The sequence below is a fragment of the Phyllopteryx taeniolatus genome, chromosome 2 (genome assembly GCF_024500385.1).
Source record: "Phyllopteryx taeniolatus isolate TA_2022b chromosome 2, UOR_Ptae_1.2, whole genome shotgun sequence".
NCBI classification, from domain to species: Eukaryota; Metazoa; Chordata; class Actinopteri; order Syngnathiformes; family Syngnathidae; genus Phyllopteryx; species Phyllopteryx taeniolatus.
In genome coordinates, this window is record NC_084503.1 from 465,398 (window position 1) to 491,222 (window position 25,825).

Consider the following 25,825-nt stretch of genomic DNA (forward strand, 5'->3'; position numbering starts at 1 on the left):
TTCTTTGCCTAAAATGAGTATCGCTTGTTTAACTCCTGAGAGAAAAGCACACCACGTTTGGCGACAGAAAATACATTTCATTGAAGGGATTTCTGATGGTAGCATTAAGCATGACACATTTTGATGAAAACAATCCACTATTGATTCCATTTTAATAAACAGATTCCTCACGATGTACATCCGGTAGCACACGCTGCGTCGACAACATGAGCACTGCCGATGTTGGACACGTTTTCACAAGGAGGCTTTGCTTCGACGATGTTTATGAGTGAGGTCGTAGTTTACAGTCGGAAAGGGACCGCAATGACTTGGGCGAACGAGTTGTCCATTTCTTTTGAGCTGCAATGTTCAGGCGACTTGTCATGTGTACAGGTGGTGTCCTTAGTGCAGCTGCTGAGCGACCCTTTCTACCGCACTCTGGAGGGTTTTCAGGTGCTGCTGGAGAAAGAGTGGCTCTCCTTCAGCCACAAGTTTAGCCAGCGGAGCAACCTGAGTCCCAGCAGTCAGGGCGGCGGCTTCACGCCCATCTTCCTGCAGTTCCTGGACTGCGCGCACCAGGTGAGCTTCGAACATCCTCGCACGAGCAGAGAGGTGCCGAAGCCCCGCCCCCTCCTTCTGAACGACCCCAGCTCGTTCGTATGTCCCGCGTTCCCGAGGACCGAACCGGCCGCCAGGGCGGAGATGGCGACAAAGCGCGACAAAGCGTACATTTGCTGGAGTTTTGCATTTGCAACTGGCGAGGGCGAATGTGTGACGTCGACTGCGTGTTGCGCCGGCGAGGCTGCGGCGCAGATGCTGCGTGAACCCGCTGATCGGCGTGGAACTGTCTGTGCTCGCGTGTTTCGCTATCTCTTCGCATTTGGAGCAACACGTGAAAAAGTAGCGTTCGGGGGATTGAGAGGAAGGCTCGTGTGTGCGTGTGGGGCTTTTGAAAGGGGGGGCCGGGGGGGCCGGGGGATGAAGTACAAACACATGAGGTTCGCACTAAAATGCTTACTTTAGACAATATTGTGTATTAATGTGCACACCCACTTCCATCAACACATAGTTTCTGCATTTGTCTTCTAAAAGTGTAGTTTTGGCAGCTGGGGGCCCGTGAGGGTCTCCGGAGCCTTCTAAACAACGGCATTTCAGATAAGAGCTGAAAATAGAAATGCCTCATGTCCAAAACAGCTGTTGTTTTGACCAGCAGGCCCAGGGCCGCTTCACACTAACGGGTGGGAAGAATGGCGCCGGACGCCGGCCCCCGCGAGACCGACCGCCGCCGGTTCTTTACACTTCCCAATGGGTCGTTCGGGCCCCGGAGGGAAGTAACACCGCTGCCGCTTCCTTCGTTCCGACTAACCGATGTTCGGCAAGTTACGCTGAAAAAGTCATTAGTTGCCGTTATTAGTTACTCTCAATTGAATTAGCAACTGAATTACTCCTCGGTGAAGATAATTAGCTACCAAGTCCAAAAGTCATTATTGCTTTTCTTCTCTTGGCCTGAAAGCCTGCAATTCCGCTTTTTCAGCTGCTTTCGTGGGCCAGTTGCATGGACCAAAACAGCAGAGGTCATAAAGTATAACTTCATATTTATTGGCCCTCAAACCTCCACGTAGACGCACTTTAGGCCCTAATTCCAGTATCTTCTTCACTGCTAAAAGAAGAACTTTGAAGTAGCGTCCAAAAGAATCCTGCTAAATTGTCGGATAGCTTGCAATTGTCGGTGGCGCTTTGTGCTACGTGCGATCTGTGACTCGGACAGAAACTGCTTGCAGACGATTGCTACATGCTATGTTTGCCTGCATTTTCAACCAAATATTCTCCGTAACAATTAAAGCATAGAGTGCTTTAAACTCTTCCGTTAGTCCTCCTTTAGCGTGCCATTTGCCACATTTGGCTGTTGCTAACGCTAGCTAAATGAATGAGTTCCGGGAAAACAACGAGCTTACGAAGGAATGTTTCTTAGCGTCCCGTCACGATAGCTAACTGCCTTTGTCCATTTGCGTCTTCTGTCAGATTTTGACGCAGCATCCTGTGGAGTTTGAGTTTAATCAGTACTATCTCAAGTTCCTGGCCTACCATCACATCTCCAACCGCTTCAAGAACTTCCTGTTGGACTCCGACTATGAGCGCTTGGAACACGGTTGGTGGGGTTTTCTTTTTTTTTTTTGGAATAAAGGTTTTTTTGATGAATATTGAATTGAAATGGACACTTTGTCATCGTCGTTATCGGGCCGCATCCTTCTCATTCGCACTCCCCGGCCTCTTGATAAATCCCTCTGAAATTCCATCTTCTCAACACAAGCAAAGCCATCTGTGAGAGCAATCATTCTTGTTGCTCAAAAGTCTTCGCTTCTTTTCGGACAGGCTTGCTATTTGAGGATAAGGGCGACAAGCAGGCGAGGAGAGGCATCTGCATCTGGGAATGCATCAACAGGATGCATCGGCGGAGTCCGATCTTCTTCAACTATCTGTACAACGCATCAGAGAGCGAAGTGAGTGTCTCTGGCCTTTCCGCCCTGACCTGGCATGAGATGCGTCCCAAACATCCTGTAAAACCCAAAAAACAAAAACCACAGACGTTCGAACAGCCCGCAACGAACGCCGCGCGCGGCAGTCGGATGAACGTCGCCATGTTGTCCGACCGTCGGCTCGGTGTATCAAAAGGCCTTTATTTGCGTGCTTCTTTTCACAAAAATAGAACATGTGTTTGAGTGGTGCCTTGCCAAAATTGCAAAGAATTCAATTCAATTCAATGCTGCCCCTCCTGGTGTGCCCGCCTCAGATGGGCATTATTATGAAGCTGGAGTTTGAGGCATTCCTTGGCTTTTTGCGGCAGCATGTTTCTTGACTAGAAAGTGGGATTCATAATAACATCTCAACTCCTCTCTGAGCTCATCCGTACGGCATTAAGATGAGTTGTTCTATGCAGAGGATAAAGAGGATGTGACTATGCGTACTGTTGTAGCTCTAGTGTGCATGTTGCTAAACCTTTAGTGTTCATTCTGTCGCTTAAATGGTTAAAGCACCGCAACGTCGATGCTACCTAGCGTTAGCGTTAAGATAGCGGGGCCTTTCGTTGGGGAGTGACATTGCATAGCTTGAAGCCTCTTTTTTTATTCAATGGCGGGCTATTTGCCAAACGGCCGCTTATTGTAAAGCGTGAGTTGAGTTGACATCATGCAGTGCTCGTTTCTCAAGGCTGCGCTCGCCAGTCAAACGGAAGTATCGATCGAGCGACGGCTCGTGTCGCGAGGCGGCGCTGTATAAGTCAAAAATAAAAGCTTAAAAGGAATGTCAGAGTAAGAATATTGCGAAGGCATCCATATTGGATCCCCAGGCCACCTCGTCTGGCTGCTCTCAATGTGGAAGAACTGTTCGGTGGTCGCTATCCTTCCAATAGCCAGAATATACATATCGGGACCTCCGTCGGCTTGTTTCCAACTGCTCATTTATCACACCGTTCTGGTCTCGTAGACCGTCCTCAAACCATCGGTCGCCATCCCAAACCTGATTAAGTGGGACTTCTTCACGGACGAGACGCTGTCGACGGGGCCGTGCTACGACTGGAGACTGACGGCGGCGAGGTCGGACAGCTGCGAGGAGCCCCAGACCGTCTCCGGCAGCAAGAGGAGGATCGTGTGGCCTTGCTACAGCAGCGTGAGCCGTGCTCAGCCCGATGCCATCACCAAGCTGCTCGCTGTAAGACCTCCGAACCGCGGAGCGGTTTCTCGTCGGCCCTTTGGTGACTCCACCCCCTTGTTTTCGTGGGCTGCAGGACATTGAGAAGCTGGAGGGAGAGCTGAACCACACCCCCGAGAGATGGCAAATCACTCTGGACAGAGTCCTCATTAGTGTCCAGGAAGACTTCAAGCAAGAAGGGAGTGTAAGTCAGTCTGTCCATCCATCCGTTTTCATACAGCGCTTGTCCTCATCAGTGTCACGGGTGAGCCGAAGCTTTTCCCTGCTGACTTTGCGTGAAAGGCGGGGCCGATCGCTCCCATTATATCATCATCTCATGTAGGTCACAGGTAAGCTGGAGTCTTTCTGGGGGGGGGCGCTGTGCACAGTAGACACTGGTGAGTCGAGGTACCGCTGTACAGATTTTCTGGCAACGCGAAAAGAACATAGTAACATAAACATAGCATTTGATTTGTTTTCGTCGGCCACATAGATGATGATGCGGCGGGCCCGATCTGGCCCCAGGGCCTTGAGTTCAACACCTGCGCTCTAGGGATTTGATGAGGTTTTTTCTTTGTCCACCACAGCGTCACTCATTGCCGTTTTTGCAGCTCTGCAAGCAGTCGCAGTCCATCTCCGGCCTGATTCCCACGTCCGGCCCGCAGGCGCTCCAGCGGCGCTCCATGCTGCACCTGCCCGACAGCAACCTGGCGGAGGACCGCAGCGCGGCCGCATCCAACGGGATCAACCGCCGCGCCGCTACGCTTTACAACCAGTTCACCCCCAAGAGCGAGGAGAACAGGTGGGCCGTGAACCCCCCCGTCCGAGGTTCACAGTTGATTTACTCGGTGCCGGCCGGCTCCCGAGTCAGCGCCGAAGAATGTTGCGTGATGTGATCGTGGCGGCCAAGAGGTTGGAGTACAATCTCTTGGCGCTCATTTGCCCCAATCGCACTTGTGAAGGTCGCACCTTTCCAAATCAACTTCCACAAATGAATTGCTCATGTGCCATTGGAGGCTTACAACACACACGTACAGTCGTTGGCCATTCATCATAAAATGGGCGTCAGCGCTTCACACTCCTCAGCGAGGCCAAGTGTTGATACCTGGTTATTGTTATTTACAAGCCCAATTCCAATGAAGTTGGGACGTTGTGTTAAACATCAATCAAAACAGAATACCGATATTGAATTCAATACACTACAAAGACAAGATATGGAATGTTTCAACTTGATTGTTTTTAGCAAATCATCATTAACTAACACGTTCCGAAAAAGCTGAGACAGGTGGCAAAAAAGACAAAGTGATCAAGTTGAGGAATGCTCATCAAACGCCCGTTCGGAACATCCCGCAGGCGAACGGGCTCATCGGGAACAGGTGGGGGCCGTGATTGCTCCGTCATTCCCAAGCAAAGATGGGGTGAGGTTCACCTCTTTGCGAACAAGTGCGTGAGAAAATAGTCCAATCGTTTAACAACCTTGTTCCTCAACATACAATTGCAAGGAATTGAGGGATTTCATCTTCTACGGTCCATAATGTCATCAAAAGGTTCAGAGAATCTGGAGAAATCACTGCATGGAAGCGGCGAGGCCGAAAACCAACATCGAATGCCCGTGACCTTCGATCCCTCAAAAACCGACATCGATGTGTAAAGGATATCGCCGCATGGGCTCAGGAACACTTCAGAAAACCAATGTCGGTAAATACAGTTGGGCGCTACATCCGGAAGTGCAACTTGAAACTCTACTGTGCAAAGCAAAAGCCATTTCTCAACAACACCCGGAAACGCCGCCGGCTTCTCTGGGCCCGAGCTCATCCAAGATGGACCGACGCAAAGTGGAAAAGTCTTCTGGGAAATTGTGGACGTCGTGTCCTCTGGGCCAAAGAGGGAAAAAAAGAGTGCGGGTCCACACCCGTCTCCCGTTGGAAATGCGTGGCGCATTATGAAGCGTAAAATCTGACAACGGAGACTCCGGACTGTTGAACGGCTGAAGCCGTACATCGAGCAAGAATGGGAAAGAATTCCACCTCCAAAGCTTCAACAATGAGTGTCCTCAGTTCCCCAACGTTTATTGAATGTTGTTCAAAGAAAAGGTGATGGAACACAGTGGCAAACATGAGCCCGTCCCAGCTTTTTGGGAACGTGTTGCAGCCGGAAAATTTAAGTTAAGGATTATTGGCTAAAAACAATCAAGTTGATCCGTTTGAAGGTGAAATATCTTGTCTTTGTCGTGTATTCAATAAAATATAGGTTGAACATGATTGGCAAATCATGTAATTGTTTTTATTGCTGTTTAACACAAGGTCCCAACTTCATTGGAATTGGGCTTGTATTTACACCGTGTGCCCATACGTGAGCGGCTTTGTTAGAACGCTCAAGCGTGGACGTGAAGCTCCAAAGAACGCGTGTGAAACTCTTCAAGGAAGGAACCCGCAGCTGCCGCAGGAACGCAACGTACGGAGTGCCGTGTGGGGTCGCTCTATGGTAGCGTGCGCTACGTCGTGCTAGCGGCGTCCTGGAAAGTCGTCCTGCTTGTGAGGACAAGCAAGGCGCTAGTACATGGAGCTTAAGCTGGATATCAAGGATATCGAATAAAAGCTCAAACAGCTTTCCATGTACTTGATATCCAGCTTAAGCTCCATGTACTAGTACACTCTGTGCTCACTAATAAGACAATAGATTGACTTACTAGTAACATTTTTACACTACTAGTGCCCCTTTTGGCCTACTAGTACCCAATTAAAACTTACTAGTAAACTACTGTGCTGCACTAGTAACACCCTGAGTAGGCATTAGTCCCGCATTAATAGGGCCAAAATGCCCACAAGTAGTTTTGCCTCACTAGTAACATGTAGTTGTCCCACTAGTGTCCCACGTTGTGCAACTAGTGTGCCATAGAAATGTCATATAGTAGTGGAAGGTGTGTGATTCTCGATGTATAGACAGAGGCCGCGTTCGACCAAACAACAACATGGAAATCGAAACATTGAATACAGGAAGTCCTCGATTTACGAACGGGTTCCGTTCGTACGCTGGCGACGTAACCCGGATTTCCGCGCAAGTCGGAATTGACTTCTGTTACGGGTATTGTCCCACGCGATTGTGACAGCAAGCTCGGTGTGTGTGGGCGTGCGCGTCGATGTGTGAGCGAGACGGGTTTGCGCAGGAGGAAGGCGTGCGCGAGTGCGGCGACGGCGACCGGGGCAGAGTCGCGATGAGCGGAGGACCCGTTGACGTCGAATGCGCAGAGGAGCCGATCAAGCCGTTCAAGCGGCAAATTTATCGTCGCCGCCGCCGCCGCCCGGACAGAAGGGAGTTCGCCCCGAGGAGGACGACCTCGGTCGGCCCCGCAGAAGGCGTCGGGTGACCCTGGCAGGAAAGGTTAACGCTTCGTATAAAGAAACTCAAATCAAAAAAACAAGATGCTGTACTTCCCGTTACCTGTGAGAGTGTGAAAAAAGGAAAGATACTCCCGCCGCACAAACACAGACACGCGCTATGCGCTAGCTCAGCAGAAACACGATGGTGCCGGGGACAAAATGGCGGACCAGGCACGGGCGTCGTAAAGTCGAAACGTCGTCACTTCCTGTAGTTAGATCTTTAGTAAGCTGCGCCAGGCAGAATTAAAAATTGTTATGACAATTTCCAAGAGGAAAGAAATATTTCAGTTTACATGCACTTGACTTTTTCAATATTTCGACAGAACTCTCATGTTTTTGACTTTTGTACTCCATATGCACAAACAAGTTATGATGCAAAACAAATATTCCGATGTTTTATTGCTCCACAATGTGAGGTGACGGAACACGTGTTCACATGGGCTTGAAAAACAATCTTGAAAACTGTCAACAGTTTATTTCCACTTCTAACTGAATCGAATCGAATCAAATCTAAGAGCAAGCTCAAGAATCGAAATCGAATCGCTAGGTTCGTAACAATACCCGCTCGTAATCGGCGATACTGAATCAACGCTGCAACGGCTTTCCATACCGGCAGGTCGTACGAGGGCGTCCTTTACAAGCGCGGGGCCCTGCTGAAAGGTTGGAAGCCTCGCTGGTTCGTGCTGGACATCACCAAGCACCAGGTGAGCCCGCCTCCCGCTAGGGGGCGCCGGAGAGCGCTCAGAGTCCGTGACGGCAGTCTGACGTCTGTCTCGGCAGATGAGGTACTACGACACCGGCGAGGACACCAACTGTCGAGGTCACATCGAGCTGGCCGAGGTGGAGTCGGTGCTCATCGCCGCGCCGACCGCCGGCGCTCCCAAACACATCAGCGAAAAGGCTTTCTTTGACGTGAGTCGTGACGTTCGATTGCTCGTCGGACCTCCAAAGTGGGGCCTTAATCGGGCCCACTGAGCATTTACATTATCCAGTCCTGTCATATTTGTAGCATTCATTTAGCCTTTCCTTCCTAAAATTGTTCCACAGTTCTAAAAGATTCAACGCAAATGTATCCTACTTCAGAAATTCCTACAACTGAACTGTCCTAATCCAAAAACGTTTTAGCCACTTTAACATTATGCACCGTTTGAACATTTCATTCAGTGATTCTTTTGTATACCACTAGAGGGAGCCCGCCAAGCACCAGTATGCATGGGCTGAAATAAGTATTTAACACGTCACCATTTTTCTCACAAAATATATTTCCAAAGGAGCTATTGACAGCAGATGTTGGGACGAACCCAAGTAATCCATCCATACAAAGAAAGTAGAAGAAATAAGTTATGTGTAATATTGTGAAATGAATCAGGGAAAAAGTATTGAACGCGGCACCTGGTATTTCTTTCATACTTTGTACAAAAGCCTTTCTTTTCAATGACAGCTTCAAGGCGCCCCATGTATGGAGAAACTAGTCGCATGCATTGCGCTGGTGTGCCGTTGGCCCATTCCTCCACACAAGCGGTCTTCAAATCTCGAAGGTTCCGTGGGCTTCTTTTATGGACCTTGAGTTTCAGTTCTTTCCATAGATTTTCGATTGGATTCAAGTCAGGTGATTGGCTGGGCCATTCTAGCAGCTTAGACACGCGCCCGCAACCGATGCCATCGCTATGTTTTGCATCAATTAGTTTGCGGTGGTCTTGAGACAGCTCTCTCCTCTCACCCATCGCGAGATGCGTCTTGACTCTCACCTCGGCAATGAGAGCTTTTTGTCGGCCATCAATTAGGACTGAACCAGCTGATGTTCGTTTGCACTGACAAGGGGCCGGATTGCTGTTTGATTCTTGATCGCTTTTCGGTGTTGTTTTGGCTTTGCATGCCTTTTTGCACCTCCCTTTCTTCATGTGTTCAATACTTTTTCCCTGTGTCATTTCATTTCAACTTAATTTCTCATTTTACAGTATTTGTTCTACTTTCTTTGTATGGATGGATGACTTGGGTTGTTCCCAACATCTGGTGAAAATGTCATTCCTATAACATGAGTGAGAAAAATGGTGACGTGTCAAACAGTTATTTGAGCCGCCGTATTGTAGAGCTGGCAAAGTCCGACCACATCAAAAGTCTTGTAATATTTCTTCTTAAAATGTATCATTACATCATTGGTTAATTGATTTGTTGTCAATAAAAGTAACCGTTTAAAAGTTTGCATTATTAAGTCATTGGTTATTAAACATTATTCATTCAAAATGTACATTTATTCATTTTTACATACGCATTTCAAGCAACAACATGCAATGTTTGCAACTCAAAGAAATGCACGACGACAGATAAGCTTAACGTTAACGTCACAATGTAGCTCGGCGAACGTGAACTCATCTTTATGCGATTAATTGAGCAGACGATAAAGTAATAGACGAGACGGGAAAAGGTGTGGGACCATGAAACGACCGCAACCGCAGCAACTGAGTGCAAAGTGGCTAACGTAGGAAGTGTTTTGGTCGCTGAAACTGCGGCTTCAGTCGAGGTGGAGGGAACTCTGAATAGTTCCAAATACGAGACGCTTAAGGCTTCTGCTAGAAAGCGAACAAACAAATAAATAAATACAATGTCAGGAAAAGCCTACCTGAACAGCTGCACATTATTTTGGATTTATCAGAGGCACTTTAAAGGAACTGAATTGAGTCGTACAGGTCGTAGATCCCGATAACGGTGGGAAAAGGCTCTCGGCATCAATATGTCTGCTCAATTGTCACGTTCGGTCTTTTTCTTTTTCTTTTTTCTTTTCCTCCCCCTTAGCTGAAGACCAGCAAGCGAGTGTACAACTTCTGCGCTTCGGACGCGGCCAGCGCTCAGCTGTGGATGGACAAAATCCAGAACTGCATCTCCGACGCTTGAGCCGCGCCACCGGAAGGTCGAGGGAGGTCATCCGCGCCGGCGCGCCGGGGACATCGCGGACAGCTCGTCGGCCCCCCTGTCAGACTTTTATCTTTTGGGGGACCGCAGCTGTCCTCTCTGGAAGGGGAGAGAGAGGATCGCTTCGGAGCAATGGGACACAAACCGTGGGCGCCATTTGATAACAGAAAAGAAGTTCTATTTTACTAGCAGGAGATGTTACCGCTGCTTCGTGTTTAATGCACAAAACCACAAGGCAATTTGTTGCACTTACGAACTATATGCACTCCCTGTTGTCATGCAGACAGCGGGCCGGAAGCCATTTTGTTAGCTTTTCCATTCACACTACATGAAATAAATACATTTAAAAAACTATTTGCACAGCCAGTTCAAAAGTTCATATTTAAATGGTTTTATAACATGTCCCATCAGGCTTAACGACGTCTTCTCGTGTTGTATTTATATATATTTTTTATAGACCGTTTGTGTGCTTGTTTTTGTACATATTTGTTGCCTCTTGGTTTTGTAAAGCAAACTTTTTCTAACCGTCTTCCTAATGTAACTAATATTTGTTTTTAAAAGTTGCTGGTGCGAATACCCGAGTAGCCTGTTCCTCTGTGTCAAAAGGACGACTTTTTCTTTTTGTCTTTTTAAGGGCTTTTAACGAAACAAATATGTTCTGGCTGTCTTTTACCATTGCGTCAAAAGAAAATGAAGCTATTCAAAGATATCGGAAGCTTTCTTTGTGACTCTGCTTTTAATCGTGTTTTTGTGCCGACACTAATTGTTTTTTGGGGGGGGGGGTAAATAAACATACTTGAAATACATATTGTGCTCTGACTGGTGCATGTGCGCGAGTCGACCCTTTTCCTACTATTTAAGAATTTGAGCACTTTCGTTTGCATCAGCGTGCAGTTACAATTTGGCCATCTTCCCTTGGGATCGTGCGCTGACACGGCCACCTGAGAGCGCCTCATTGTTGGCTGTGAGTGTGCGCACGTCACGGTGAGAAAGGTCTATTTGACAAGCCAGCGTGTGGACCAGGGCTTCAGGCCGCTGTGGCCATTTTAGGGTGCCTCATTGTTGGCCGTGACTGCGCGCCAGACTATTTATACTTAACAAAAACAAATGAAGTATTTGATTTAATTCAAAAATAAACCAATTCAAATAAACAATTACAGCAGCTGTCCTTCGTTTTCATCTTTGTCAGTTTCATACATGAGCTTCCTGGGTTCATTTTAAATGTATTTATTTCAGCTCGGCCTGTTTTACGACAGCTGTAAGGAATGTGGACGGTCCAACAGTCATTCTACTGAGTTTAGTTTTACAAACTAAAACCTCTGAAAAAATAACGTACATTTAAACCAAATAAGAAGTAACTGAATTTGAAAAACAAAAGACAAAATCAAATCAAAACTAACTCTAATGAAATGTCCAAAACTATTACAACCCTGGCGCGTGCATGTCACTGTGAGACAAGTCAGACTTGACAGCCGGCGTGGCTGCTTTAGAGCGCCCTGTTGTCACTGTGTGGGGAAGGCCCGCTACGATGCGGTGGGAGATTTTCCAGCCACCGGAGGCTTTAAGCTGGTATATTTTTGCAGCGCAAACATAGTTATCCGTCCGTCCGTCCATCCATCCATTTTCTGTCGCGCTTCTCCTCACGCGGGTCGCGGGCGTGCCGGAGCCTATCCCGGCTGTCATCGGGCAGGAGGCGGGGCACGCCCTGAACCGGTTGCCAGCCAATCGCAGGGCACATACAAGCAAACAACCATCCGCACTCACATTCACACCTACGGGCAATTTCGAGTCTCCAATTCATGCATGTGTTTGGGATGTGGGAGGAAAGCTGAGTGCCCGGAGAAAAGCCACGCAGTGCAAACTCCACACAGGCGGGGCCGGGGATTGAACCCCGGTCCTCAGAACTGTGAGGCGGACGGTCTAACCGGTCGGTCACCGTGCCGCCTCAAACATAGTTATGTGTAGGCTCTTTTTTTTTTTTTTTGCTTTCCAAACGAATGATTCCATACGTGGTTATGGGCATGCGTTGGAGCATAAATATTTCAGTCACTGACTCTCGCATCCTAACTAAGCCTCGCTGCAAGAACTGATGAAGCCTCCTGACGATGGGCATGTAAATATTTCAATGTATTTCTCATTCAAATACTTTCAAAACATGTCCATCTTCCCGCAACTAAAGCTCTCCTGTTGCTGCAACTTTTCCGGAAGCTTCCACCTGGCTTGTAGCATGTGGAAGGAAGCCCTCTCCCCACATTTGATGAACATTTTCCAGCAGGCAGTGTGGAGCGAAGCCACGGCCGGAGACTTTTTCTTCTCTTTGTTGCATTCCTGCAACGCGAGCCCATGAGGAAGATGCGGATAGTTGCTGTAATCCGCTTGGACGCTTTATTGATGTTATGTAAAAACAATGTGGCCAAAAATACTTCAACAATCAACACTAAATTGAGTCCGGTTTGAGCAATCCTGGCCTCCGTGTGGCCTGCAAATTGGGCACAGGCGCCCCATCTGCGTGTGACCCTGCGATGATGTCAGCTGTTTGCATCGCCATTATTAAGTCCTCGCGTCTCTGCCTGATCACATTTCACAATATCACAATATACTGCATACATCCAATTGTTCCTGGCCATATCAATGAAAATGGCGTTTCTTAAGTCCTTGATCATAAAATGTGGGTAAAAGGCCTGTTATTCTAGAATAAAAATTCCCTCACTCAGGCAGCACTGGTTAGCACATCTGCATCACGGTTCTGAGGACCGGGGTTCGATCCCCGGCCCCGCCTGTGTGGAGTTTGCACTGCGTGGCTTTTCTCCGGGCACTCCGCTTTCCTCCCACAGCCCCAAAACATGCGTGCTAGGTTCCTTGAAAACTGCCCGTAGGTGTGAATGTGAGCGCCAATGGTTGTTTGTTTCTACGTGCCCTGCGATTGGCCGGCGACCAATTCAGGGTGTAGACCGCCTCTCGTACCGAAGATAGCTGGGATAGGCTCCGGCACGACCGCGACCCGCGTGAGGTTAAGCGGTACGGAAAATGAACGAATGAACGAATGAATAACTAGGGGGAAATGATTTGAGTGCCGAGGGCGGTGAATTTGCGACTGTGCCGCAGAGGTTCACTGTACTATTTGCAATATCAAACAATTATGGGTACTGCTACAGAGTATGTGTCCAAATTTCCTTTTTGAGTTTGTTTGTACCATTCAACTGGAATTTAAAGGGTCAAAAAGAAGAAGAAAAATGGAGATCTCATACTAACGACAAAAGCTGATGTTAAAACCTGTGCTGTATTTTTCATGTGCTAAATATTCTTTCCCAACTTGACTTTTGGTCCTACTTTGGTTGATATTTTTTGTTTATTCCTGCTATGCAGCATGACTTCAATGACCACTTTTCAATTGTACATACAGCAAAACCCAATAAAAGTGTGTTGTTTTGGGTTTTTTTTTTTAACTATGCAGTAAAAGAAGCAAAAAAACCTTTTTGAAAAACCTGAAAATGTCCAACGCATGTAAATGGCGACGAACAAGCTGAAAGGGCCGTGAAACAGAGCAATTCCCAAGGCCTGTGGCTCGGTGCCGGGTGCCGGGTGCCAGGTGCCAGGGAAACTTTTGGCCTGTGAGCTCACCGGCAAAAAGAAGCATCTGTCAGACTTTTCTTTTTTTGTTTTTTTTTTTCTTTTTTTTTTCCCAAAGCAGAAGAATGTTCCCAATCAGTTTGGAAGGAGATGTCGGAGATGAATCCAAATGAATTCGTTCCGGGTGATTTTGGGGCGGAAGCACGAGGCGAGACAACCGGAGACGTCGGCTTTGGAATTCTTGTGCGATTGTGAAAGTTGGACACGCGGGAGGGAGGGAGGGAGGGAGAGGCACCGCATTTTTATTCTCTGAGATATAAATACTTTGCATACGTCGAAGAAATCATGCAACGTTAACCCTTTAGGAGGGGCAGGCAGGGGCGGACGATTGCCATTTCCAATTGTGTCTGAAAAATGTATTCTTCTTCTATTTAAATTGCTTTAGTCGTAATTCGCAGACTTTTAGAAACAGAAAGAAATGCTTCGCTTAATCTACGATGATTGTTTGGAGTGCCCGTGGCCCTCCCTTCTCACTCAATGGACTAGTCCAGCAGATGTGCAGACTTGATTCGGGAAAACGAAGCAGAGTTCAACGATGATGATGATGATGAAAAATTATGACAACATTGCAAAAGAATCCTCAAGCACAAAAAGATTTTTGAGGATTTTAAACGACTACATTGTTTACTACAATTTTACACTTATGTAAAACGTTTCGAGTGTTTTCTAGCTAAATGCCCAAAAATGCTGACTCAATTTTAAACACAACTGGAGGACTTATAATAATGTATGATGGATTACATGTACAGCGTGCTGTATTATTTGCCACCTATTATTCTGTCTTACAGCATGTGATGGATGGTGCAAAAATACACATCATGCAAATGTCTGAACATTTGAATATGTCGCATGATTTATGTACAAAAATAGATAGCGCCTGTACAGGCGAGCAAGATGATCTTATGCTGCCACCTAGTGGACGTAAATGTATGGAAAGCAATTGGAGCAGGCTGCGGCGTTCAATCTTTTAGTCTATGGTCAAAGAATGTAGTAGTGAATACAATTAATAAATACAAATTACTTTTACTCCTAACATGAACAAATACTGAGAATAAATCAATTTAGAAAGTATGCGTGGAGGATATTGGAGATATGTTACAACAGCTTTTGATACAATTGTCCCATTCAGACACACATTTAGGTTTGAATTCAACATTTGAGGAGTTCAATATGTCGCTACTTGATAAAAGACAAAAAGGAGTCCATCCTTTTGCGGCACGACAAGTGTGGCACTTTTGATGAGTTCGTACATTTGAACAGCGGTACCTTGGAGCTCCAGTTACGAGCCGCCGCTCGGTCCGTCGTTTGCTTTGCTTTGTGTTGCGAGCTACAATTTGAGCGATTCTGAGCGAGCTTCTGACACCGCGCCGCTGAAGTGAAGAAAAGAAACCCCATTATTTATTCAACAGAACAAACAAACACAAATACAAAAGGAAAATACTCGCAACACTCTTGATTAAAAATGGAACAAAACTTTTTTGGATTGGCATTTCAATGAGGAACAGTGATTTGATATACAGTGGTGTGAAAAAGGTTTTTCCCCACTTCCTGATTGATGTTTTCGCATGTTTGTCCCACTTCAATGCATATATTAGTCACCGACCCCAATTACCGCAAGAGCGCAGCGACGACTCATCCAAGAGGTCGCAAAAGACGCCGCAACAAAAAAAGAAAGTGGCCTGCTGAGCAAAGACAACAATGTTCTTTGAGCTCCTCTCAACATCTTGAAGACTTTTGTGGTCTGACGAGACAAAAGTGGAACTTTTTCTGTGCGAAAAACGAGACATTTACTAATATTTGTATTTAATGATTTACAATAAATCAAATAACTCAACCCAATTGTATTTATAGAGCACTTTAAACAACTGCAACTGAAATTATTTGCGTTATATGACAAACAATAACAATAGGAAAAAAATTGAAATGAATAAAAACAATCGATTTGAATTGACCCAATTTCTGAAGAAAAAACAACAAATGTTTTTGTCTGTAAATGCTCAGAGTTGGCCGGCGTCCGCATTTGGTTGCGGAAGTGTCCCTAAAAGACGCCCGCTACCTGGCTGGATGAGCCGCGCCAGCCCCTGGCGTCTGCCCGCTCGCTCTCTCCGCTTCTTGGTCTTGTTAGCGGCTCGCTCCGGATCCCTCGCCGCCTCCTGCACGAGAACCGCACAGATGAGTTTGAAAAGCACGCGGGGCCATTTGTTGACCCGTGATCCGTTGGAATCCAACTTCAACCAGCGTGTGCTGATGTGTGACATTTGACAATTTGGCTTGTATTCGCCAAACTCGTGTATTAAAACACAAGAGGCGATTGGCAAGTGCCTGTTTCTCTTTGTATTCACGTCTCCACAATATTTCTTTTCAGATACTTTTTCTATGCACTCCAATTTTCCATCGTCAGGCTAATATAGTTCATATTTCTGTTACCCGTTTAGTTTTCCCGATCGTACAAAACCACAGCTAAAATAACGAGGCGAGGCAGACGGTATTGTGCCTCGCAAAGGCCGATTTACCGTTAGGCAAAGCGGGCAATTGCCTGAGGGCGCTGCAATTTCCAGGGCCCGCCAAACGTCTCAGAAAAATGGATTCATATATTTGTCTTTGATTGAAAGCAACTATTATTATTTTAGTCTTGACGCGCTTAAAAACGCATCAAAATACTTTTTCTCTCTCTGCCCTCCTCACGCAATGGACTATTCCACCTTCTTACTGCGCACGTGCAGACTCGATTCAGTGAGCACAACAAAGCGCATGGAAAACGAAGCGCATTTGAAACTTCTGCTCCAAATTAAAGCCAAATGTGGAAAATCTATTTGACCCTTCGAAAGAATCCTCAAAAGTGGAGGAACAATCAAAACAGCTACTCGAAGTGCTGGAGGACAATTTTTGCACAATTGTCCAAAAAGAAAGAAAGAAACGTACCGGCATCACCAGATTACGAGCGACCTTTTATTGCTCAGTGATTGTATTTCTTTCTTTCTTTCTTTCTTTTTTGGGTCAATGTCTTCGTGTCTCCAAAGTGTTCTCTGTCAATTGACCGTCTGTTGTCGTAGTGGAGCGGCTCCGACGACCCGAGACAAATCAATCGTGTGTGCTTTTTGGACATACTTGGAAAATAAAGAGGATTCTGAATGAATAAATATCAGATATTGAAATATCAGGTCCCAAAAGAACAGTTTCTAATGCAACGGCCAACACTGTTGAGCTCGTACCGTATATATTTGTAAATGTGAAGCGTGCCGACCTCATACTTCTGCAGAGCTCCGCGCCGCTCCGTCTCCACCCTCTCCGGCCCGCCGCTCTCGCTCCTCCTCGGCCGCCGGCTCCCGCCGCTCGGCCCTCTTCCGCCGCTCCGGCTCGGCCCTCCCGGCCGCCTCCTCGTCCAGCGGCCTGCGCGCGCAAGGCAAGCCGTTTGAGCGTTCCACCCGTGTCCTCGATATCGATGATATCAGTCGCTATATTGTAGGCGCGCGTGTGTGTGTGTGTGCGAGACCTGGCCCGCAGCTTGCGCACGGCCTCTTCATCCCGCTTGGCCCGCCTCTCGTCCTCCAAGGATTCCTCCAGTTGACGGTACATGTCCTCCATCTCGCGGACACGCTGTAGATACTGCTCCAGTTCGCTGGACTTCTGGGCCACTTGCGCCTCCACGTGCTGACGCACCTGCAAACCAAGCAAACGCGCACACACAAACGTTATATTAAGTACAGCGTCGCCGTGAGGCGAGCGTGACGCCGGCCTTCATTCGGCCGATGTTTTGCTTTATGTGGACATGAAGTCAACTCACTTCACAATGAGCACCAGTTTGGCACATAGTGAACAATTCTTCCAAAAAAAAAAAAAAAGGCTTCAAGCTTTTTGTTGCCCCTCCCAGTTGAAGTTTACTGTCAAACTAAATTGCATGAACGTGCATCTAAAACAACCACACGGCAGCCGTGGCTCAATGGTTGCGATCATCGCCCGCCACCGTGGGAGACCTAGGTTCAAGACCCCGACCGGAACATCCCCCGGACTCACGGCTGCGGTGTCCTCGAGCAAGGCACCGATACCCCGAAATGCGCTCCGGTGTGTTCCGCTCACATGTGTATGTGTTCACTGCGATGGGTTAAATGCGGAGAACACATTTTGTGTGCATGCATGCATGTTCATGACAATAAAAAGCTTGATGCTAACTCATAATGGGAAACACCATAGATGGGATAACAAATAGTATTGGTGCTAAATTGTTACAATCCTTCGAACAGGAGATATTTGAACACTTACAGTGGAGCAACACGTGTAGAGTAGCTCCATGTATGTCCGCATGTCAATATTATACTGCCCCCAAGTGGCAGAGGTGTGCACAACAGAAGGAGCAGCACAATGGCCATTGAATTGAAGCAAAAAAATGGTCCAATTTCTTTGTTTTATTTCCTGAATGTTTTTTCCATAAAGTACGATATTACAGAGTGCTATTTTGCTTCTTAAAAATCACATTACAAATGGACTCATAACATTTCCATCTATTTCAATGGAAAGTATGATTTGCGATACAAGCGTTTTGAATTACGAGCTTGGTCACAGAATGAATAAAGCTCATATCTCAAGGCACCACTGCGTAATGTGCAGTATTCAAAAACTATGATAACTACAGTACGTATTTTTACAGGATTTTGAGCTTTACGCCTGTTTACAATCCAAATAATCATAATAAAACCAATCTGGTCATCCCACTCATTGCTGGAAAGTTTATGAGTTTATTATTTGCAATTTGTCCTGTTAGGAGCTGAAGTGAAGCGCAATCCAAAACGGAACATCGCTTGTAAGATGCTCTTCGCTGTTCGAAAAGAGCCAAGAGACGCACAATCCACCGACATTTTGGCTGATAAATGACAGCTCCTGAACACAGATGAGTCAACATCATCTTCCTGGAAGACGTCTAGAAATAAATCAGGTCACCATTTTCTCTCTTTCCAGGTCCAGTCTGAAGCGATCCTGCAGATCCAACTGAGTCTTCTTCGTCCTCTCTTCTTCTGTCGCTGCTTCAGCCGCAACCTGCTCCATTTTCTGTCAGCAAAAAAATGATTAGAATAATAATAATATGAATAATAATCAATCAATCGCGTCAGGAAAACGTCGACCGGCTGCGGCATGTTATTGACGCTCAATGAAAGCAGCGGTCGTGATTTCCACATAGATCAGTCAATTATACATGGCCATAACGTTCCGCTAAAACGTGCGACGGGCAGGCTCCGAGGTGGTGCGTTTGCATACAAGCTTTCGCTTCCCTCTTCAGCACGCGAGACGCCGACTTTGTGCATCCTGGACCTTCAGATGCAAAATGTCTCGGGAGGGAGGACTTCCTGCAATGTGCCAATTGGCGCTTTGCAAGTCAAGTGCACTTGAAAGAGAACGCATTTCCATGAGCACTGCAAATCTACTTTATCAATTCAAAATGTTGCAATTTTACTCTGACTATGAAAAATGTACACCATTTAAAACCTCCAATCCAATCAAACATATTATAATGAAGATTGTAGCTATGCATTCAGCCTGTTTTGGTTTTTTTTTAAATCCACTACTTTTTTTTCTACTTTTAAGTACTATACTGTACATTCACATTTAATCTTATTCTGTTTGTTAAAACAAATATATTGGAAGAACCCTTTTTATGTAACTTTTATGTGCAAAACATTCTCAATGGATTCGTTTTATTTAAGCGCACTTCATGTTTAGACTGAGCAGAATGTTACAGCGGCTTCAAATAACAGCTATATTTCTTGGGAATATTATTCTATAATTGCTTGTTTTTGCTGACAATGTTGGTCATTGACTCTAAATTGCCCGTCGGTGTGATTGTGAGCGCGAATGGTTGTTTGTTCAAGCTGCGATTGGCCGGCGACCGGTTCCGGGCCGGCGGTAGCCGGGATGGGCCCCAGCACGGCCGCGACCCGCGGAACGGAAGAATGTTGGCGTTTGTGCTTTTCGAGGTGCTCGGCGGCAAAGGTTTGAGAACCACCGTCGTCGTACTTTGGCTGATGTGGATTGAGAACGACTTAACCGGACCAAAGCAGAATTTCCAAGGATTTTGTACGAAAGGCATTGCGTTGCCGTCAGTAGATTTTGGATTACTTTCAAAGTAAACATGTTATTGAAGACATTTAGGAAAATGTTTTAAAAAGCGACGCAAATCATTTCTTGACCAAATATAGCGCATGAAAGCCAACACGTGTGTGTGATGTTTTCGTGGTGGTTACGCGTGGTTGTGTATTCTCGTGAGTGACACTCATGTTCCGTGCGCCACCGCTCCAGTTCCCAACGGAATTTGTGACTCAATTCTATTTCTTGTCAACGCGTCACGGAAGCGGCACCTTCCTCACGGCGACCAGCTGCATCCGTTTGCTCTCATTGGCCGCCAGGAGCCGCTTCATCCCGTCGGCCAGGTCGTCGTCGTCGTCCTCCTCCTCCCGCCGCCTCTGCCGCAGCCGGCGGCGCCTCAGCCTGGCCTCGCGACGAGGGGACGCCAGCCCCGACCTCAGCAGCCGGACGCAGCTTTGAATAGCTGGCGGGGCAAGAGACGCGCGGACTGACTGAGGTCGAGTCAAATACGCAGACGCCATTGAACGGCTTCTACCTTGAATCCATTCCAGCTTCTTCTTCTTATCGGACGCGCTGATCTCAAAGCTTTTATCGGGGCACTTGATGATGAACAGGCATTTCTTTGCCTCTCTGTCTGGAAGAGACTTCAGGGGAGAAAATGACTTCTATGTTCACCTCTTAATACCAGCACTCCAACATCGCAACTGTAGAAAGTGTCAAAACGATACAACAATCCAATATAACAGCTGGCAACGTACAGTGGATATTGTTTTTATGAAATTATGAAAAGTTCCGAATAGCAGTTAGCGTTGGCACAAAACTCAAGTAGAACATGTGAACTTTAATCCGAGGCACTGAAAATGGTGGCAGGTGTGTGTTGACTCCCATTCAACGTTTCACGTTTCAACGTGACGGGTTCATTCCCAACGCAGCGAGATTCCCGGTTATAAGAGGGTGTGCCCACTTGCGCAAAAACATTATCGCAGGTATTTCTTTTGACTTCCCTATAGCTCACATAATAGTGGAAAAATGTTTTCAAATGAAGGATCTCGGTCAGATTTTCTTTGGTTTATTTGTCACAAGAAGCTGGCATTTGAACAGGGGTGTGTAGACTTTTGTACGGAATCAATATTTCTCTCCTTACTTTCAATGAAACACATCCCACTGGCCAGAGACGTTGATCATTAAGATCATCAATGCGTGCAGATGGGTTTGCTAGTCGCAGTTTGGCTCTGAGCAGCCAAATATGAAAATGGCGGTGCTTTGCCAGTTTTTAGGCCACCAAAGAAAGCCTTGCTGGATCTGATCTCACCGCCGCACCAAGCACAATACACAATATGACGCGCTGATGATAATTTACCTCCACACAAGAGTTTTGGTCGAGAGCGATGTGTCCTTTCATGTCAACAAGGTCCTCGCGAACGTAGTACGACATCGAAGTGGGTCGCAGCACAAACCAGCGCTCGGTCCAGTTCTTCCTCTTATGGCCCTTTTTCATCATGTAGCCCTTTAAATACACGGGGAGCGCAAGCATTAAGTCGGCGTTGCTGACACGTTAGAGACATAGAAGATCCAATTCTCTGCGTTGTCAGGTCATTGCAGACCTGCTTCAGCACATCCAGGATGAGCTCCTGGAAGACCTCGTTGATGCCCAGAGAAAGACTTGCCCGGTCCACGCCCTCGCCGAAGGCACCGCTTCCCACCAGTCGGATCAGCTCCCACGCAGTCAGGCAGCGGCTCCCGTTCGCCTGGAGCGTGGATGCCGAAAGATTCTCCTCGCGCCAGCCGCTCGCCACGGCCTCGGTCAGCTTTTGCAGGAAGTACTCGACCTAAAGGCGCACACGACTCTCAGAACGCAAACACAATTATGACGGCTGAAGCAGATAGAAGGACGACGCTCTTCACCTCCTCAGTGACAATGACAAGCGGGTACTTGTCTTCGGACAGGAAGTTGAAAATGCACCAGATTTTAAAAGCGTCGTAGTTTGAGATGAGTAGATGATTAACGCAGACGTTATTCTTGTGACACAGCGTCCAGCACATCTTGTTCAATTCCAAAACATCAAAATCTTCTCGTACCTGCAATTGAAAACGCAACATGGAATGCGACATGAATTAGATCATAAAACAAGAGATATGGAGTGCAATTCTGGATGTCATCACTGTTTCACATTGTGTTACATGAAAAAAAAACTGTGTCCATCAAAAGTGAGTATTATTAAATATTGAGTTGGATCAGGCAGCAGCTACAACTCTGTACCTAATGAAGTGTCCAGCGGTTGTTTGTGCAACTAGCCACAGTACGGGTTAGTTAAAAGGCCTCATTTCAATTCAAGTCAGAGCCCAGCCGAGAGAAGCAAGTCAACAGCTTCCAAGTACAAACAAAGTTCACTCATTTCCCTTCGTGCGAAGAAGAAATCTGTCGAGGAGCGAACTTGCAGCTCCGTGGATATATACCGAGTGTGATAGTGATCTCGGGCAGCAGTGTCCCACCTTGTCAAGAATGAACCTGTTGACGTACGGCATATAGCCCTGGTTGGAGAGAGGCCCTTTGTCGTCATCTTTAAAATGCTCCTCAAGGGCCAGGGGGTCATGGGGGATCTTCATGACGGTGCACAGGCTATGAGACAGCACCTACAGACGCGCACACAACACACTTATGCTTGTGAATGTGAATAGAACCGTGTCAACGATCCCCCCCCCCCCGTGTAAGTCGATGCAAATGCAAATGCAAAAAAAGCGGAACGTTTACAAGCGTGACTGACCAAGCGATGCAGTCACAGGCAGTTGTTCTACACACAACCGAGCCCACGGGACATCTTAGGACAGTTGTTTGAGAATGTTAAATGTTCTCATCCCATGTCTACAATGCTTTGTAATGTACTGTATGTTTTGGCTTCAGTCTTGGCAGAAAACGCCGTTTTTAACCACAGCAACAATGTCTAGACTGTATTTCTGATGAATGCAATGTTTTCTTCGCTGGAAAAATTAAATCACTGCTTTTCTGTCAAAAAAAAAAAAAGCGAGCTTACATATACATTTTCTTTTGAAAGAAAAGTACAACTACTGTACATCTATATATATATCTAGACAAAGTTGTTGTCTTCAGGTGGAACTGCAGCCTTAGACAAGGTGGAGAGAATTATGAGGCGTTCCAAATGGCAGTCAGTGTTAGCACAAAACCTTCAAGATTGTCAGGAAAAGTCTACCAGAACATCTGAACTTAAAGGAGGCTCTTGAAACGGTGGCAGATTTGTGGGGACTTCCATTTTACAAGCGTTTGAACGCCATTGGTTAATCCTGAACAAGCCACATACCCAGTTATAAGAGGGTGTGCGCACTTGCGCAACCGCATTAGTTCAGATGTTTATTTGAATTTCCCCTCTCCAAAAGATTAAATAAACAAATCCTCTTGGGTTGTCCAGGTTATAAGTCACATTAATGGTGGAAAATGTTTTGAAATGTATTTTTTTTTAACACCACAAATATAAGGATTTATTTTTTTAACCACTGTACGAGCATCCTTATTTTTGAAAGAAAATCATGCGCTTGCATGCAAAACTTGGGCTCACTTAGAAATCCTTATTTTTGGAAGAAAACCACATTTTACAATGACGACATTACATGAATCCAAAATACATTCGAAACATTGTTAATGTGGTTTTTAAAAAAAAAATATATATATATATATCTGTTACCTCCACACTTTTTGAGGACACCGCTTTATGGTATAGAATGGTTACCATAAAAGCCATGGAAGAACCACGAACTCAAAATGTTATTTTTCATCAGTGGAAACTGATTTCTCTTTTTTTAGTAGCCGGCAATCAGTATTTAATGTTTTATTGGACATTTGTCTATTACAACGTCATTAAACAAATAGAATTTTAGTTTTGAACTTCAAACTTAAGATGATAGTGAGCAAGTTGTTTCAAATAAACTGTGACCTATGTTCTGCACCAAATCAACGCATTAAGAAAATATTCAGCATTTTTTAACAACTACTACAGATATGGACAATATTTGCTCTTGATTAAGTACATCCTTTGTTTTTGAAAAGTTGCTCTGTAAGAGTTGCAGCTAATTCATTCTGTTCAACACTTTAGCATGTGTGATGTTAGCATGTGGAAAAGTCCCACGACTCTCACCTTTAACTGGGACTTGGACACTTTGCCACGCTGGTCCACGTCCAGCGCTGTGAAAGCGTGCCAAATGGACTTTAGAAGGTCTTCGCGAAGCCACATGTTGTCCTCGAGTGTGCTCCAAATGTTGCGTGCGTCTTCTTGACTGTCTTTTGTCCATTTGGGACGTTGCCCTTCTGGCTCTTGTCCGACCAACACTTTGTGATGGCGCCATCTTGTGATACGTTTGCAGTAATACAATCCAGCACGTACAGTTCGCCAGTTTTAAAACGACACAAAAAAAAAAAAAAAAAAACAACACTCCAGTAGTTTTCGTCATACCTGTACTCAAACATTTCACAACACAACTCACTCCGGAATTTAGAGGACAACTAAATTAAATTAAATTAAATATGTTGGAATTCTTTGCTGTTTTCTCGGAAAACACAAGATAAATCATCATAAGATTTGATTCGTCCAGCTCAGCCATCAATGGCACGCTTTCTAAGAGATGTTTTATTTAATAAAATATATTTTGCTGAGTTTGGTCCAGAATATTCCAATTTATTGAGATGCACTTGTACAACCCCAAATCCAATGAAGTTGGGACGTTGTGTTAAACAAATTAAAACAATGATTTGCAAATCATGTTCAACCTATATTTAATTGAATACACTACAAAGACAAGATGTATATCTTCAAACGGATAAACTTTGTTTTTAGCAAATAATCCTTAACTTTAATTTTCCGGCAGCAACACGTTCCAAAAAAGCTGGGACGGGGTCATGTTTACCACTGTGTTACATCACCTTTTCTTTGAACAACATTCAATAAACATTTGGCAACTGAGGACACTAATAGTTGAAGCTTTGAAGGTGGAATTCTTTCCCATTCTTGCTCGATGTACAGCTTCAGCCGTTCAACAGTCCGGGGTCTCCGTTGTCGTATTTTACGCTTCATAATGCGCCACACATTTTCAATGGGAGACGGGTCTGGACTGCCCGCACTCTTTTACTACAAAGCCACACTGTTGTAACACGTGCAGAATGTGGTTTGGCATTGTCTTGCTGAAATAAGCAGGGGCGTCCATGAAAAACACGTCGCTTGGATGGCAGCATGTTTCTCCAAAACATGTATGTACCTTTTAGCATTAATGGTGCCTTCACAGATGTGTAAGTTACCCATGCCATTGGCACTAACACAGCCCCATACCATCACAGATGCTGGCTTTTGAACTTTGCGTCCATAACAGTCCGGATGGTTCTTTTCCTCTTCGGCCCGGAGGACACGACGTCCACAATTTCCAAAAACAATTTGAAATGTGGACTCGTCGGACCACAGAAGACTTTTCCACTTTGCATCAGTCCATCTTAGATGAGCTCTGGCCCAGAGAAGACGGCGGCGTTTCTGGGTGTTGTTGATAAATGGCTTTTGCTTTGCATAGTAGAGTTTCAAGTTGCACTTACAGATGTAGCGCCAAACTGTATTTACTGACGTTGGTTTTCTGAAGTGTTCCTGAGCCCATGTGGCGATATCCTTTACACATTGATGTCGGTTTTCGATGCAGTGCCGCCCGAGGGATCGCAGGTCACGGGCATTCGATGTCGGTTTTCGGCCTAGCCCCTTACATGCAGTGATTTCGCTGAACCTTTTGATGATATTATGGACCGTAGATGATGAAATCCCTCAATTCCTTGCAATTGTACGTTGAGGAACATTGTCCTTAAACTGTTGGGACTATTTTCTCAGGCACTTGTTGACAAAGAGGTGAACCTCGCCCCATCTTTGCTTGGGAGTGACGGAGCAATTCAGGGAAGCAATCACGGCACCCACCTGTTCCCAATGAGCCTGTTCACCTGTGGGATGTTCCAAACACTTTCTCAGTCTTTTTTGCCACCTGTCCCAGCTTTTTGGGAACGTGTTGCAGCCATCAAATTCTAAGTTAATGATTATTTGCTAAAAACAATCAAGTTTATCAGTTTGCACATTAAATATCTTGTCTTTGTAGTGTATTCAATGAAATCTAGGTTGAACATGATTTGC

At 45.9% G+C, this 25,825-nt stretch overlaps 2 protein-coding genes across 9 annotated transcripts in view; one reads left to right on the forward strand and one right to left on the reverse strand.

The window, feature by feature from the left end:
• sbf2 (SET binding factor 2) overlaps positions 1 to 10,613 on the forward strand; it is a 104,256-nt gene extending 93,643 nt beyond the window's left edge. For 7 of the 8 annotated variants that reach the window (XM_061750329.1, XM_061750348.1, XM_061750358.1 and 4 more), the window contains 9 exons: positions 373 to 558; positions 2,002 to 2,128; positions 2,353 to 2,480; positions 3,463 to 3,687; positions 3,764 to 3,871; positions 4,254 to 4,468; positions 7,663 to 7,750; positions 7,827 to 7,958; positions 9,840 to 10,613. In XM_061750329.1, coding sequence (XP_061606313.1) covers positions 373 to 558; positions 2,002 to 2,128; positions 2,353 to 2,480; positions 3,463 to 3,687; positions 3,764 to 3,871; positions 4,254 to 4,468; positions 7,663 to 7,750; positions 7,827 to 7,958; positions 9,840 to 9,938 — 1,308 coding nt within the window. In that variant the 3' untranslated portion in view covers positions 9,939 to 10,613. The remainder of the gene's footprint in view (positions 1 to 372; positions 559 to 2,001; positions 2,129 to 2,352; positions 2,481 to 3,462; positions 3,688 to 3,763; positions 3,872 to 4,253; positions 4,469 to 7,662; positions 7,751 to 7,826; positions 7,959 to 9,839) is intronic. The other variant, XM_061750338.1, reaches the window with a different exon arrangement.
• A 4,349-nt stretch (positions 10,614 to 14,962) lies between these two features.
• LOC133466604 (switch-associated protein 70-like) lies at positions 14,963 to 24,021 on the reverse strand. Its single transcript, XM_061750514.1, is given in 12 exon segments — positions 14,963 to 15,739; positions 16,831 to 16,876; positions 16,878 to 16,976; positions 17,080 to 17,246; positions 18,522 to 18,629; positions 19,934 to 20,124; positions 20,197 to 20,305; positions 21,022 to 21,168; positions 21,266 to 21,490; positions 21,567 to 21,740; positions 22,155 to 22,295; positions 23,810 to 24,021. Coding segments are annotated over 12 exon segments (1,659 nt in total). The 5' UTR covers positions 23,906 to 24,021; the 3' UTR covers positions 14,963 to 15,583.
• Between the last annotated feature and the right edge of the window lie 1,804 nt (positions 24,022 to 25,825).